Consider the following 16,931-nt stretch of genomic DNA (forward strand, 5'->3'; position numbering starts at 1 on the left):
TACATTTTTCATGGTAGCTGAGAATAAATATTAGTGCAAAATAAGGAGCCAATATTAAAGTAATCATGAAAGATAAAGTTTGTACATTGTTTCGCAATATTTTCTAGAACCTTTTTTATATGCAGTTAATATCCCGAAAGCGAAACGGCAAAATTACTTTTAGTTTTTTAAAAATGGATGTTCGAAAATCGCATTTCGGTATCTAGACTCTAGAGCATAGGTCCGCGGTCTAAACCTCTTAACTGCTTATGGTGTCGTATGGGAAATCTGTGCTTTTTCTCACAACGGCTCAGTTTACTCGTAGAATAGGCTAGTGAGACACACGTTAGTATGTGTGCAGTTAAGTGTATATGTTACAGGCAAAGTCCGATGTGCCGTCACATCGCAGTCTGCCTAGTCCCTCCGTAAATTGAATGAGCAGTGTCAGGTAAAGTCCGAAGTAGCACTTTCACTTCGGACTCTGCCTAGTCAAATCGCGAAGTGCCCTATCTGCAGATCGCAATTGTGAACAGATTTGAAAGTTTTTTTTTCAGAAATGATCAGCATTAAATTTTTAAAATAATTTATTGAGTACATTTATCCATTTTTGTTTCATTGCATTTATTCAACGCAAGTTTTTTTCTAAAAAGAAAAAGAAAAAGTACTCAATATGTATCGTATTTAACGTAGATAGACTTAGCAAACATAAATAATCCATTTTTAATATTTTTATTGTTCTAAAGTGTGAATAGTTTCCGAATTCAAGCCTTTTCGGAAAAGCCGATTATTTAATGCGAATTCAAAGATATATATTCCATACAAGGCACCAGTCTCTTATTTGTAATAAATAGATTATTAATATCAACAATGGTTTATTGTTGATTTATTTTATGAAAAATGATTTAATATACGTGTAAAATACTTTCTATTATAAAAGATAAACTGTAAAATTTTATAGATAAAAAAACTACAATATTTATTGTAAAACCCATCTTTCCAGCAAGAAAGAGCCAATAATAGGTGTTTCGTTCTTAAAATTTGTTATTAACATTCAAAATTTTAATTTATTGAGATCGAAAATCACTGTTTAGACAATGCTACTAAGATTTACTATGACAAATAAATAATCTGTCTTTGATTAAAATAGATCAATTGAATATCTGGTTTGAAAATGGTTTAGCAATAACCCTTCAAAACAAAACTTCCTTTTAATTTCGTATTTGTTTCGTAACTTATGAAGAAATGTTATTTCCCCACTCCCTCCCACCTCTCTTTTATTTAGGGACGGATGCAACTACTTAGTTATCCTCAAAACAACAATAGTTTAATCTAGTTACTGACGTGGTCGTCGAAGTTTGGAAGCTTTTTGAATATAAGTTCTTGTAGTAATTTTGGAAGTATTATAAAAGTAAATTTTTTATCTTATGATTTGAGTTTCAGCGTTCATTTCCGAATAAGTTGTTTTTATCGCTTCGGAATAATATTTATAAATCGACAGTGTTTTTGAAAATCCTTAACGATGGCTGACGAAGCGTGAAATCAAGCAATGAAAATTAAATTCAAAGACAAATTTAGTGCCCTCGAAATTGCAGAAAACTCTTCGCGTATTTTGAATTTAGAAAGATACTACGTTAAATATAATACATATCGAGTTTATTTTTATATTTTTTGTTAGAAAATAACTTGCGTTGAATAAATAATTATATTGAAACAAAAATTGATAAATAGAATCTATAAGTTTTCTTACAAATTTAATACTGATCATTTTTAAAAAAAACTTTCATATCCGTTCACAATTGTGACCTGTAGACTATTTTCAATTGTAAATTCTCGAGCCAGCCTACTGTGCAGCGGGAAAACTAAACTCCGCACATTTTCTTTTTTTACTCCGGACTTTGCCTGAGCTTGTCGGGCCCTTCGCGATTTAACTAGGCAGAGTCCGAAGTGAAAGTGCTACTTCGGACTTTGCCTGACACCGCTCATTCAATTTGCGGAGGGATTAGGCAGACTGCGGTGTGAAGGCACATCGGACTTTGCCTGTAAAATATATGTGTGTCAAAAGTTTGTTGTGCCTACTTTCACGTCATTTTCGATGTTGTCGTCTACAGATCGCGATAAAGACGAAAATGAGTGACGCGTCCCGATTGCAAATTAAAAATTAGTGTGTTGTTAGGTTTAACCCTTCTACTCGTGTGGTTACGGTTGTGTATAATCAATATTAAAATGCATATAGATCGCGACCCTGAATGAATTTTTGGTTATTTAGGGCATTTTATTCTAACATGATATTTATTTGATATTTTTCTGCAAAACAGCGCTACTAATAATTTTTAATAATAATATTTTTATTAGTGATTATAAATTATTAGTAACATTTTTTTTCTATATAAAAATAGAACCAAGTAGGGGGTACTATCCTGGAGTAATGGTATATTATACAATTACGTAAGAGTTTCCTCGATCTAATTTTCTCACCTTTTCCACTATTCATTAATTACTTTCGCATGGAAATAGTTGAGTGAAAAGTTGACGTTTTCCATACTATAAATGATTAATCTCCATTTCCTAAAAAGTACAAATTTTTTTGAACTCTTCTATGATAGTATCCCTTACTTTTTTCTATTTTGTTATGGAAAAAACAATTATTATTAATAATTTATAGTTACTAATAAAAGTATTATTATCAATTAAGTATCAGTAGCGTTGTTTTGTATTAAATTATTAAAGAAACGTCATGTTAGAATAGAATATCTTATTTAACGGAAATGAATTCAGGGATGTGTTTTGTGGAAATCAATGATTTAAAATAAAATGTGGTCTGATGAGAAGACATACTTTTTGTAATATATAAGAAGATTTATAATAATTTATATAAGAATAGAAAAAGAATTATTTATACCGCAAATGTCTAACTGATGTCAGTAAACTTGAGGTAAGGCAATGTCGCATCCATTCCACGTGCTCTAGTTTATGCGTCAATTTCGAATAACACGCGTGTTCATACACGACGTTGCCAAACTTATGACTGTGACCGTTTGAGTCAATAACAAATCAAAGCGTTCCTTTAACTGACTTGCTACATACCGAGGGTCCTTTCTTAAATGTTCTCGAGTACACACAAGCGTAACCATATAAGTATGTAGAAGGGTTAAAGCTGATGACACCCCAGACGAAAAACTATTTGGACTTCTGGAAAGGGGTTAGTAATACCATATTTTTATCAATCGAGAGAAAATACTAATTTGATTTACAACAAAACCATGGAGAAATCACTCACAACACAATAATTGTTAGATGTGCGATCAAAGTGTGTGGTACCGCGGTTGTAGGAAGAATGTGTGGTGATGCTTGGTGGAATAATGAAATTCAGATTGCCCAAAAAGTAAAGAAAGAAGCGTACAGGAGAACTTTGAACTTCGCAGGTCTTAACGATGAGGAAAGAAATAGATGTGTAAATGATTACAGACAGAAAAAAGAGGATGCTCAAATGATTAATTAAGGAAAGTAAAGATAAAATTAGAGCAAAAGAAGAGAAGAAAATACAGAATGGCTTTTTAGGAAGCAAGAAAATACTTGATAAAAAAGTGAAGGTAAACAAAATTACAGAATTTGTCAACATGAGAAATAGTAATGGGGGAATGATATATGATGCATACGGGATACTAGACACTTTCAGAGACTATTTTAGAGGACAATTCGGAGATGAAGCTATAGGACACAACAACTGTGATGTAGAACACGATGCGTTATAAAACTCAATTGAGAAAGTCTGTGTCACTGATGTTAGGGATATAACTAAGAACTAGGAAAACGTCAAGGCTACCGGGATAGACTGTACTAACGCTGAAATGCTTAAACACGGTGGCGAGTACATACCACATAGACTGTACGGATTAATAAATTTATGTAGCGAGATGGGAGAAGTCCCAGATGATTGAAAAAAGCGACTATCGTACCAATATATGAAAGAAAGGAAAATAAAAGCGACTTCAATCATTACAGAGGAATGAGCATATTAAGTACCGTAAGTAAAATATACTGAAAAATATTTATTCGCACGGTAATGAAAACAACAGAAGAATAGGTTTGGGAAGTCCAAAGTGGGTTTGTGCCAGGAAGATAGATAGAAGGTGGATAGAAGTAAACTTTGGGAAGTCCTGAAAGAGTACGGAGTCAATGGATGGCCTCTACAAGTTATAAAAACAATATATACCGGTAGCAAAGCGAGTGTAAGGGTAAATGGGAAATTGAGTGACTGTGTTGATATTATTCAAGGAGTTAGACAAAGATGCGTTAAGTCTTCATGGTTATTTATATAGTACGTGGCTTAGCGTTCGCAGGTGATAAGGTTGTTATGGCAGAGTCAATCGAAGACTTGCAAAGAATGGTGAATAAACTAAATGCAAGCATGAAGAGCATGGGCCTGAAAATTAACGAAAATAAAACAAAAACTATGGTGTTCGAAGGAAACAATGATAAAACAATATGCAATATTGTATTATATTATGAGAGGATTGAACAAGTTGATATGTTCGTATACCTCTGTAGCTTATTTACTAGGGCTGGGAAGATAGATGAGGAGTTAGATAGACGCGTAAACGAAGGTAAGAAGGTTATTGGTAGAGCAGGGCCCCTTATTAGAAGTAAAAACATATCAAATAAAGCTAAAATTGCAATACATAATTCTATATTTGTACCGACTGTACTATACGGTAGCGAGTCATGGACATATCAAGAAAAATATAAGTGTAAAGTTAACGGAATTGTCATGAGATTCTTGCGCATAATATGCGGAAAAACTCTGATGGACAAAGTGAGTAACGAGATAATTCTCAAAGAATGTGGTGCAGAAGAGACGCTAGTAGACACATGGGAAAGAAATCGGTCAAGATGGTACGGGCATGTTGAGAGAATGAAAGATGAATGACTAAGTAAACAAGTGTATCAAGGTTAAATAAATGGCAGCGTACCCAGAAGCAGACCGCGGAAAGAATGATTAGAATGTGTGAATGAGACCCTAGTTAGAAGGGACATACGAAGCCACATAGATACGAGAGCCTGCGCGAAAAAATGCATTGGACGTAAAAGAAACTAGAGCAGTATGCCAGCACAGAAAAGTATGGCGGCAAATTGTGAATAAAAAGAGTGTGAGTAGAGTGAATGACCCCTGAAACAAAAGACCTTGGATACTAACGGACCCAAGTGGGGAACCTCACATGAAGACTTAGTGAGGATCTTCACTTGGGTTGATTGCTAGAGAGATTGATCAGAAACTTGGGTCGGAAAAGTGTTGCGGAACGAAAGTGTTATTTAAATAAATAACACGCGAACTCTGGATTAATATAAAAAAATGTATATCCTTTCCTCACATTACTCCCACCGATAATGAAGAATACTTTCTTACTTTTGACGCACCAAAGTCACATAACTAGGATAACTAGGAAGAGAAATTACTGGTTTTGAGCAGTTTAGTTTACAAAAAAATTTAGTTTCTGTGTAAAATTGTGACTGCGTAACTATATTTATCACTAGAATTTTTTTCTTCGACGAATGATTTTTCATGTCATGTAGCTTATTGTGATGAACGAATTTGTACGCGGGGAAATGATTTTAAATATAACTGTGGAAGCAGCATTAACATATGTCGAAAAATCACTTTTATCTTTCGAACTTCACATTATTTCTGCTAACGGAAGATGTCGTTTTAAAAACCTGTAAGAAATCACAGAAATGTATTTTTATATATAGAATGAGATTTTTCTTATCCTGATCGAAAAACGACTCTTTTTTGTCTCTAAAGTGACTTTGAGCCCTACAATTTTGTAACTTTTTAGAATATTTATGTAAAATTCGGAGGCTTATATTAAAATTCACATTATTTTCAGCGTCAATGGCTTTTCTTGGAGACAGTCAACCGGAGGGAAGGAAGGCATTAGCAGTTTATCCCATATTCCTATTCTACTTTATAATCTCATGGCTGGTAATTTCCCATTCGACATAAAATTCCAATCAGAAAGAGTGCATGAACATTTTTGTCCACAGGGGAAGTCTTAGCTTTCACCTTTGAGGGAATCACGATCTATTGTGTAACTTTTCTTGTCTCATTGTCATATTTGTATATAAGGTGATCTTCAGATCGACATAATGATCCAAAAATGAGAATGTGTAAAATGTGATCTATGTCAGTAATTTTCTCGTCAACTTATCGTTCGTTTTTTTTATGAATACTTAGTATCAAGAATTTCCATTAATTTTTAGTAAAGCTAAGACTTTGATACAGCAATTTTTATTCAGAGTTGTACTCATCTTGTACTATTTCTCCATTTTTATACACCATTTACCAACGAGTGCATTTTCTTGGCATTGCAAGATATTTTATAATAGTATGGTGAACTGCTCTACTTTTCACCAGAAAAGTATTAAGAATTAGATTATTTTTCAAGTTATGAGTGGTAAGTTTTTTTCTCATTAAATTCAGAGTACAAACTGATTAAGTTTTTTTCATTTATCAGTCTTGCTTTTTAGTTTCCAAGAATGGCTGTGAAAATATAGGCCATATGCGAAGAAAAAAAACATGATATGTTTAGATTTTAGTTCGGGATTTAATAGAAATGGCACATTTGAAATTCCACCGTACCAAATTTTTGAGCGCTGGTTTATTTTATTCATATCAATTCTAAAAGTGTACATAATATTTGTGTATAAAATCATATGAATTGAATACCCCACAATAAAGCACTATTGGAAACAGAACATAGTTTCTAAAATTACGTCATAGACTAATACGCTGCAAAAGATTCACTGTGAATGTATTTATCTGTGCTCTTTTTATGGGCGCTTTGCATCTCCATAGAGGGAGATTTTTCAGTTTACCACATTTTTATAACATTATAAATCGTTGTTGGTGGGTGATGGAAAGTAATCAAAGGTTTGACAATAGGGCATTCGATTGAACAACAGAAGTTTATATTTTCCGTCAGAAAATCCAAATTTTTGAAGTGAACATGCAAAGCTCTAATTGCGTTTTCCATGAAAAGTTTATATTTTTTATAAAAAATTAAGATTTTTCACAATTTCATACGAAAAATAAAAAAATGTTGACAAAAATTATAATCATACATCTTAATTATAATTTTCTGCAACAAGTAATGAAAAAAGATAATTACCAATAAATATTTCTCAAAATTCGTTGAAGTTTTAATAGAAATTCGTATCCGTTATCAAACATTTTTCCAAGACATAAAAATTAAACCTTTTATGATTGATTTTTTGCTCGGTTTTTGTATTACCCTCCACATTTGTGCACACACCACAATTCGAAAATTTCTACATTGTATGTTAAAAACTATTATATCAAATGTCCATTAGAATTTTTTGTGTGTACCTTGATCTGGTACTGCTTAATCAGATATTGAAAAATAATGTTCACATTTTATTTTTCTGATCCTAATAGGACCCTGCTGTGGTTGTTCAATCCTTTTCCCTTTTTTTAAGTATATATAAAATTATATCAAATACTGTAATTCAAACCCCTCATAAATTACAATCATAAAGTGAAGCTGAACATTTTTTCTTAATTTGACATTAAAGAAGGTTCTCAAAGCATCTACGGCCTTGACGATTACATTCTCATTGGGATAATCTCGCTTCGCGCTCAACAGTTCGGTTATACAGGCACTTTTTTCAATTGTGGGTTAATCGAAAAATTCTGCCTTGGGGCACACCCGCTCGGATAGGTTTCTCTTTTGAAAGTGTCTGGCCTATTTTGACTGAGGAATTTTCTGTTAGAAAGATCGAGTTAATAAAGAGGATGAGTCCTCTTGGGAAATTGTAATTCATTAATTTTCTGAGCAGTCCCACATGCCAGACACTGTCAAAAGCTTTTGCTACATCGAGGAAAACAGCACCAATGTGTTTTCTTCGATTGAAATTTAAGCTAATGGCTTTGGTAAGTTTGAGCATCATGTACTGCGTAGAGTGACCTTTTCTAAAACCGTATTGTTGTGATTTAAGGATGCTGTTTTCCTCCAGGTGATAGTTTACGCGAGAGAGTATTATTTTTTTTAAAGATTTTGCTCATTGTAGTAAGAAGACTAATTGGCCTGTAGCTGGTAGGATGATATGGATCCTTGACTTTTTTCTGAAAAACTAATATGTAAGCTATTTTCCATGAGTTAGGAAAGTAGCTTAGTTGAATACAGGCATTGAAGATATTAGCGAGGAGGGTGAGACTAGAAATCGGAAGTTTTTTGAGGACTAAGTTTGAAATTGAATCAGGATCGGGAGCTTTGTTATTTTTAGTAGTTTTAATTTACTTTGTTAATTCCTTATGGGTTATTTTCTTGAAGTTATCGGTGCTTGGGATTCTAAGAAAATCGGACACAATTTTTTCACATTACGCAAGGTGCTGAGGGTCTGATGGTTCATTATGTGGAGCGAAGTTACTCTCATAATTTGCCGCTAGTAGATTTCCTTTATCGGTAGGAGAGAGAGAGCAAAGGTTTGATCTGGATTTTTGAGAGGGGGAATGTTAGATCGCGGCTTCGTTAGGGCTTTAGTCATACGATAAATAGAGTTATCTTGAATTTGAAGTTTACCGACTTCTTTATTCCAATTTTTGCATCTGTGCTCCTGAACTTTTGTTGCTATGGTTTTCCGAAGGTGGTTAGTGATGCTTTTAAGAATACAGCTTTTAGTTTTTTGGTGAGTACGGCAGAGTTTATTGCGAGTGTGGATAAGGTCTTCAATCTCGGGGCTAAGAGGTGGATCGTATTTGTTAATGGTTGTTTGAGGAACTGAACTGTGAATGGCAGTTTTTATTCTAGAGGTTAGATTGGTTATGGCGTCGTCAATGTAGGAAGTGTTTGTCATTGAAGGTTCAAAGTTAACGTGTGTTACTAGGGTTATGTTGAATGTTTGCCAATTTGCTTTTCCAAAATTACAGCGAGGCGCGACAGGGGATTTTTCACAATTGGTGAAAAGACTTAGAAGGACTGGACGATGATCTGAGTCAAGCTCATCTATAGTGAAAATGTCGTGGTTTTAAAAGTTACTTTTGGAAATTGCAAAGTCAATAAGGTCGGATGTATGTTTGGTGTTGTGAGGGAAAAAAGTATGCGAGTCTGGTGCTGAGATTGAGAGATTCTTATGATTTATAAAGTCAAATAATTGTTTACCGATTTTGTTAGTTGTTCTGCTATTCCAGGCTAAGTGTTTAGCATTTAGGTCACCTGCAGTAATTACCGAGGGTGCAAGTTTGAATATTTTTCTGTAGTCATTTTTTAGAAATTCGCGAGAGGGACTCTGATAGAGCGAGACTATAGCATATGGATTCCCGTGAATTTTTATTTGTATAGCATTAGCTTCGAGGGCTTCAAGTTCAGGAATTATTAGTTCATGGTGATCAATATTTTCTTGAATTAAGATCGCGGTACCTCTATTTGAGTTATTTCTGTATAATTTATAGCCACGAACTAGATTAATGCGTAGGGATGCGCGTAGTAAAGTTTCACTGAGCAAGCAGATAGTAATGTTATTTTTGTAGAGGTATGTGGCTAATTCGTGTCTTTTTTAAGAATACCTTGAGCATACTAAAAAATTATTTTTAAATTGTTATTATTTAAGGTGGCTATTTTCGATAGCAAGTGCAAGATTTATTTCGATAACTTGAGAGGGTGTGTTTTTATTGTGTGTGGGTTCAGGAATAGTTTTATTCTGAGGGGCATAAACTTTCTTAACGATTGGTGCTTTAGCTCGAGTTTTAGCAATTTTATGTGTTTTGTCTTTCTGCACAGTTTGAGGCTTTAATGCGCATGCCTGTGATGTTGCGGCGGCGACTGTGCTGTAGAGTTGTAAGTTTTGCGGTGGCGAGGCACTGTCTAGAGGGGTGCGTTCGCTTGTAGAATTTGCTTTTAGTGTGATCTCTTTAGTTGGTTTATTGGAAAAAATTTCCTTGGGCAAATTGTGTGTGTGGAGTGGCGTGGCACATGTCAGAGAAATGGTGGAATCTTTGACACTTGAAGCACTGTACGGTTTCCTTGGGTTTGACATATAAAGCGACTTTAATTTTATTGTAGGCAATTGGTTGCAGTTTAATTAGCTCTTTCGCTTGGGGCGTGTTTGGAACCTTTACCAGAAGCATTGGTAAGGCTTTCTCAGATCGTCTGTTTTTCATACGAGCAACCGACGTAATTTGAAATCCTTCCTCATTTAATTCGGAGAGAACCAAGTCTTCCGGGTACGCGACGGGGATATTTCTCATTACGAGTCTAATAGGGGGCAGGTCAATACTTTTGTGTAGGTAGTACTGAAAGCCTTGCTGCTCTAAATTTGAAATGATTCTGCGATAATCTTCGATATAAGATACGCGAACAGAATATATGTCTGAGCCAAGACTGTACACTATGGGTTTATGGCGCGTAGACTCTTTTAGTAATTTTTGAAGGATTTTATAGGGGTGATTTCCCTCATCTACGATAACATTGATTGGGGGTATTTTTTCCGGTCCTATTGTTGTATTTGGATTTTTAGGGGCAGTTTTTAACTTTTTATCCGCGTTAAATTGTGAGTTAGATACTGATCTACTCACGACTGACGTTCTTGACGTACTACTGCTTCCTTTAACCCTAGACTGGTAAACTGAGTTGGCTCATCCTTTAATGGTAAACCGGGGTCCCGCTACACCCCAAACTTGTACCGCGGCACAATGCTTTCTATGTGCAGTGAAACAACATTAATATAGCGCATTTTCTTCGTCTTTCAGTGTAGAAAAAAATGGTAATAACAATATTCTCTTAATTAAAAAAAAAAGTTGAATAATTTGGTAAATATGAAAAAAACTATGAAAATTCCGCAGAATTGACTTTTTTTTATAAAAAATAACGTTTTTTTTTCAAAAAATTGACCAATTTAAAAAAATAAAAGGGGATTTTAAAGAAAAGTAATTGCGCTTTCAGGCGATATAAGCCACTTTTGCTATTTCTAAAAAAAGACCTAATTATTTGAATATCCGAAGTAGAGGAAATTTGAGAAATCTGACAAAGGGTAAGAATCCTAAAAGTACTAGTAAAATTGATTATTAAAAATTTAGATTTATTAGAAATAATGAAAAATTGTAATTAATGTTTCAAAATAAGGAAATAATGATAAAAATATGTATGTTTAATCTACAAAGGAGCAATTAGAGCACAGGACGGCCCTGTGCTCCTCACAAACTCCATGATGACACCGTTCACAGAAAGTTTTTGTTTCCTGTCCGCAACTTGAGGACACACAACACATCGCGCCTGTTTTTTGTCTGTTTGAGCACTTATTAGTGGAGGTGCCTGTTCTTCGAGGATAGCCTCGATTGATATACGCCAATCCCGGCGAATGCTCGGAATAACAAGTCGTACTCGTAAGTGTGGTTCAACAAGTCCTTTTATAAGCTGTTTTGAAAAGTCTCGTCGAATCAAATTTTCATTTGTACTGCAGAAATTGTGCAAGATCATTGAATTGATTTCTCCTTGATCGAGCATTTCGAACTAGAAAAGCAGGGGCCATCGAAGGGTCTTTCTAGCTGTGCTTAAAACGTCCAAATGAAATTGTTATACTGTCCGACTGAAATTTACTATACCTCATTTTTTGCTATTTTTATGTTAAAATTTTTTTTACATTTAGAACGTTTAAATTCATGCTTAAAACATCTATTTAAACTGATTTAACAAAAAAAAAAACTGAAATTCACTTACCCACTCAATTCTAGAACGTGAATGGTAAACCGGGGTGCAGCGCAACCCCACACGATATTCACTGCTGCACAGAACTCACACCAAACTCTAACGCGTTCGCTATTTGGCCGTGGTCGACTCCCAAGTAGTTGAAGCGAATTATGGTTAGGTTCCTAGACCAACCTGTACCTGCTTTTAGTCAGGAGCATACTTTGAACTTTGACTGGGGTGTCGTGGAACCACGGTTTACCAGTCTAGGGTTAATCGAGGTGACCGAGGATTGGCCACTGTGAACGCTATCCGAAGCGTTAACTGATTCCTTAGCAAGCCTTCGTTTTTTGTTCCTTGAGGTGCAGATGTAGAATTCGCTTTCTGCGTCTTCCGCACTATGGGTCAAATTGCATTTTTCTGGTTTAAAATCTAATATAATAAGAAAGAATAGAGATAACTCAACATATCTTTTTTAAAATAAAGTTCATGTTACCGTGGATTAAAAAAAAAATTGTAAGAATGACTACATTACTGATTGTGGCAGATTAAGCAAAAAATCATTAAGATACCATGAACCCCTTAAATTAGGGGTTGAAATAAGGGGAAAGTGGCTAAAAATCAGAAAATTCGCTGAAAAACATTGTAAATTGTTTTCGTGGGTGGTAAAATCGATTCTAATAACGATTTCTTCCAAATTCTCTACTGTATGAATGGTTTCTCGCTACCATTCTCCTTTCTAGGGGTGGAAATGGACAGCGAAAATCTGAAAACGCGAAATATCGCAAAATAGATTTGCAAATGGTTTTCATGGTGGTTGAATATCATTCAGACAACCATTTCTCCATTATTCTCGACTGTGTGGATGGTTCCTCGTTCCCCCGCTCTAGGGAATATTCGAAGGTGGCATTCTGGAGACTTTATATTTTTTCGTAACTTGACGTTAACAATTAAATATATGTACTAATTGGATTGTTAATTGTTTACCTTTAAATAAGAACGCGCGCCAATTATTTTTCTAAGAGAAGACGTTTCTTAAAGCGAGTACTATTTTTTTTTTTTGAGAGTAATTTAGATTGTGTGAGAATATAGTATAAATCAAGCAGATTATTTATAATACTCCAGTAAGTATGACTTCACTATTTTTAAGAAATATGCGGTAACAATTAAAAATTGTAACGTTGGCAATGAAATTTGTTTTAACGATGTCACAACGTTATAATAACATTGTAAAGACGATACAAATGTCCGCAGTCTGTCCATCTGAAAGTTTATTGAACGTTTTACAAAAGTTCAATAAGCGTTTATGAAACGTACAATATTAATTTATTTATGTATTTATTATTAATATCTCGGAAAAGGCTACAGATAGAGCAAAGGACGTGAATTTTGAGATCATTAGAGAAATGTTAATTTAAAATAGTTTTATATTCATAAATAAATGAACAAAAAGTTGAATTTATATCAGGTCCTCAAAACGCATTCTTCGAATACATCCTAGAGTGGGGGGAACGAGGAACGATCCACACAATAGAGAATAATTCAGAAATGATTGTCGAAATGTTATTCACCATCCACGAAAACTATTAGCAAATCTATTCTGCGATATTTTGCGTTTTCAGATTCTCGCTGTCCATTTCCCTTTGAGATTCAGCAAAAAGAAAAGCAACAGGTCATCGATTTTTTAAACATGCTCAACTTCACCCCTTACTTCAACCACTACAATAAGCAATGTAGGCATTCTTACATATTTTTCTTTAATCCGCGTAATATGAACTTTATTATTTTCTTAATTGTTGAGTTATCTCTATTCTTTCTCGTTATATTAGATTTTAAACCAGAAAAATGCAATTTGACACATAGTTCGCCGTATTGATTAGAGTAATCCCTTTATAATTTTCCTGTCTGTCCCTATCTCCTTTCTTAAACAATAACACTATTAAGCCCTATCTCCACCCACCTAGGAATCCCTCTCCGTCTATTCTTTCTTTATTATGTCCTTCAGTCTCTCTCTTACCTCATGCGTACTAAACAGCCACGTTTTGTAATCTACCCGGTGTAGCCCTGCTGTCTTAAACCTTTTCAACATCTCTATTTCCTCGTCATTCAGCTCCTCTTCTTCTATCTCCCTCGTTTTTCTGATCCCATCATCTATCTTTCGGGAATCTGACCCTTAAAACGATTCTTTAAAAAAACTCCCTCCACTGCTCACTTTTAATTTTCTAGCTTATCTTCACTTTAGGCTTCTTAAACCTATCTATTATCTTCCATACATCCCCTTTTGACTTGCATGTTGGTGGCGGTAGTGAGAACGTGTTTGTTGAGAGGTGGTAAGATAAGTTGACGGGCTATGTGTGGATGGTATGAGTGGAATATGAGGGTAGAAGCCTAGGAGGCGAGTAAGCTTGGTAAGGGTGTATCGGGGAGACAAAAATAATTTTCATCGTAGTTGTGAGGTAGGATTTGAGTAAATAGAGAAAGTGACGTTGGGTTGGCAAGGGATCGGGAGAGTTTATGGTCAGAAGTTTAGGCGCGTGAGGGGTACAAGGATGGTTCTCTTAGTGTTGGGGGATATTAAGGGAGGAATGGGATAATCCGTAGCGGATGAATCGGAAAGAAAATACCTTTCCGCTCCTTTCCGATTTCTATGTGAACTTTGCTTCTGTTTCTTTCGGAACGCTTTCTCTTTCCGAAGCTTTCTGACGCCTTTCCGAACTTTTGCGAAGTGTCCTACTCCATTTACTTCTTTCTGAACCTTTCCGATTTCTTTCCGAATTAATGACGCAGTGTCCCAATAGTTTATTCTAATTCTTTCCGATTTTTCTCCTGTGTCCCACTGTTTATCTTCGTTCCGATTTCTTTCCGATATAAATATATAATAATGCATACATATACAATAATATGACAGGTGAAACAGAGTTCACTAGATTGCAGAAGGGATTTCGGAAATAGATATAATAAGAGCTTTCAAAAGTAAATACCCAATAGCTGGCGAGTAATTAGAAAGGGTTACAAATATTATCATTAGGAAGAAGAGACCATAAAATCAGTCTCACGAATTGTGGTTTAGCTTATGAGGTTACAGAAGTTCCCAAAGGATAATTACAAAAGAATTTCAAAAGCTATAGTGCGGATACCGCGATAAAAGGTCATAGAATGTGTCTCCTGACTTGGGTTTCAGTTACTGAGGTTGCGGAAGTCGTCTAAAGGGTATTTCCAAAAGAATTGCAAAAGTGTAATAGGGATATCGCGATACAAGAAAACAAAACGGGGGGGGGGGGTGAGTCAAGAATAATGACACTATTTGAAAAAAGCAATTAAAAGAGGTTCTCAGTAGGGGGCGAGAGCGTAGCAGGGTATTTAACGAGGTATTTTCATGGAGGGGAAGGTTTCACAGTTCGACATCGAAACACGACACAAGAGATTGCAAAATTATTCCAAATTAAGGGTGTAAAATATGCGGCACAAATGCCTATTTAACGATTAGGCACAAACAAAAAAGAAGGGTTCACAGCCATTTATCGAGCTCCATCATGCACGCAAATTTAACTTTTTTAGGCCAAATATTTAGTGCAGAATTTGTTAAAATTTGTTCTACCAAAATTAGAATTTGTGCATCAGCGGAAGTACCTGATTCCTCAAAAACAAAAACACTGACGGGACCCCGAAATTATCCAAAATCAACTTTATATGGGCGCATTATTTTAGGTTTAATTTGTGTAACTTGGTGCAAAAAACTTAAACCCCTAAAAACTACCCCTTGCGCGGAAAACACCATGGCGGGGCCAGCAAACCTTTCGCTGGCCCCGACATTATCCAAAATCAACTTTAAATGGGCGCATTATTTTCGCCTTAATTTATTTTAATTTGTGCAACAAACTTCAGCCTCTAAAACCCAACCCCCTGTGTGACTAACACCATGGCGGGAACAGCAAAATGATTCGCTGGCGTCGACATTATCCAATATAAACTTTATGTGGGCCCATTGTTATATATTATTATATCTTAATTTGTTCAAATTTGTGCAACGAACTTCAATCCCTAAAAACTGCACCCTATGTGGGAAACACCATGGTAGGAACAGCAAAACGATTCGCTTGCGCCGACATTATCCAACATCAACGTTATATGGGCCCGTTATTTTCGACTTAATTTGTTCAAATTTGTACTACCAATTTCAACCCCTAAAAACTACCCCTGTGCGGAGAACGCCATTTCAGGAAGAGCACAATGATTCGCTGGCTCCTCCATGGTGTTTACTGCACAGTGGGTTGGTTTTATGGGTTGAAGTTGGTTGTATAAATTTCAAATAAAATTAAGACGAAATAAATGCGGCCATATAAAGTTAATTTTGGATAATGTCGGTGCCAGCGAAACGTTTGCTGGCCCCGCCATGGCGCTGACTGCGCAAGGGGTGGTTTTTAGTGGTTGTAGTTGATTACACAAATTTTAACAAATCAAGTCGAAAATAATGCGCTCATATAAAGTTGATTTTAGATCATGTCGGGTCAGCGATAAATTTCGTTGGCCACGCCAGTGCTTTTTTAAAAATCAGGTACTTTCGGTGATGCATAAATTCTACTTTTGGTTAAACAAATTTGAACAAATTCTGCACTAAATATTTGGCCTAAAAAAATTTTGATTTGCGTGGGTTAATCAGCACTAAGAAATAAGGAAGAAGGGTCATAGACATATTAAATTTGGCAATCGGGCACTCCAGAATATTATAAATATTATCCACACACGTTCGCTGAATTCACTAGATCACGAAAATGAGTAATTTTATAGATTTCCCTGTTTTAAAACAATGATCATAGATGATTTAGCCAAAGAGTCGGGTGTGCAAAAAAATGAGATAGAAAGAGATTAAGTCACTTAGCTAGACCATTCAGAAATTGGGCGTCCTACACTGAAAAAATCTTGGGCGAGCTGCTAGCCGACGTGATAGAGCTATAACACCAAATACGTCGCGCGCTGTTCGCCCGTAGCTTGGTGCGAATCCTCTCTCTTGTTAGGAACGCTGTGTGCTTACATTGGAACAGATGTAGCGCCAATGAATTTGGTAAAGTAACTCTCCCTTTAAGCGGTAGAACAGCATTTCCAAGCCAAGTTTCGCGGGGAGTTTGTTTCACGAGGCAAACGGTTTTTCGTAATATACTTAAAATTTTTATTAAATTAAAGTAAAATATTTGTGAAATCTTTTGAAATCTGTAGGAAAAATTTGTATTCGTTTAAAATTTTTAAAATTATATTTAA

At 35.2% G+C, this 16,931-nt stretch overlaps 1 protein-coding gene across 1 annotated transcript in view; it reads left to right on the forward strand.

Moving 5' to 3' along the window:
- Positions 1-6,796, forward strand: part of LOC117182125 (protein YIPF6) — a 22,649-nt gene extending 15,853 nt beyond the window's left edge. The window contains exon 7 of the mRNA XM_033375165.1: positions 5,865-6,796. Coding sequence (XP_033231056.1) covers positions 5,865-5,980 — 116 coding nt within the window. The 3' untranslated portion in view covers positions 5,981-6,796. The remainder of the gene's footprint in view (positions 1-5,864) is intronic.
- The last annotated feature ends 10,135 nt before the right edge of the window (positions 6,797-16,931 follow it).

This window comes from Belonocnema kinseyi, chromosome 10 (genome assembly GCF_010883055.1).
Source record: "Belonocnema kinseyi isolate 2016_QV_RU_SX_M_011 chromosome 10, B_treatae_v1, whole genome shotgun sequence".
Classification (NCBI taxonomy): Eukaryota; Metazoa; Arthropoda; class Insecta; order Hymenoptera; family Cynipidae; genus Belonocnema; species Belonocnema kinseyi.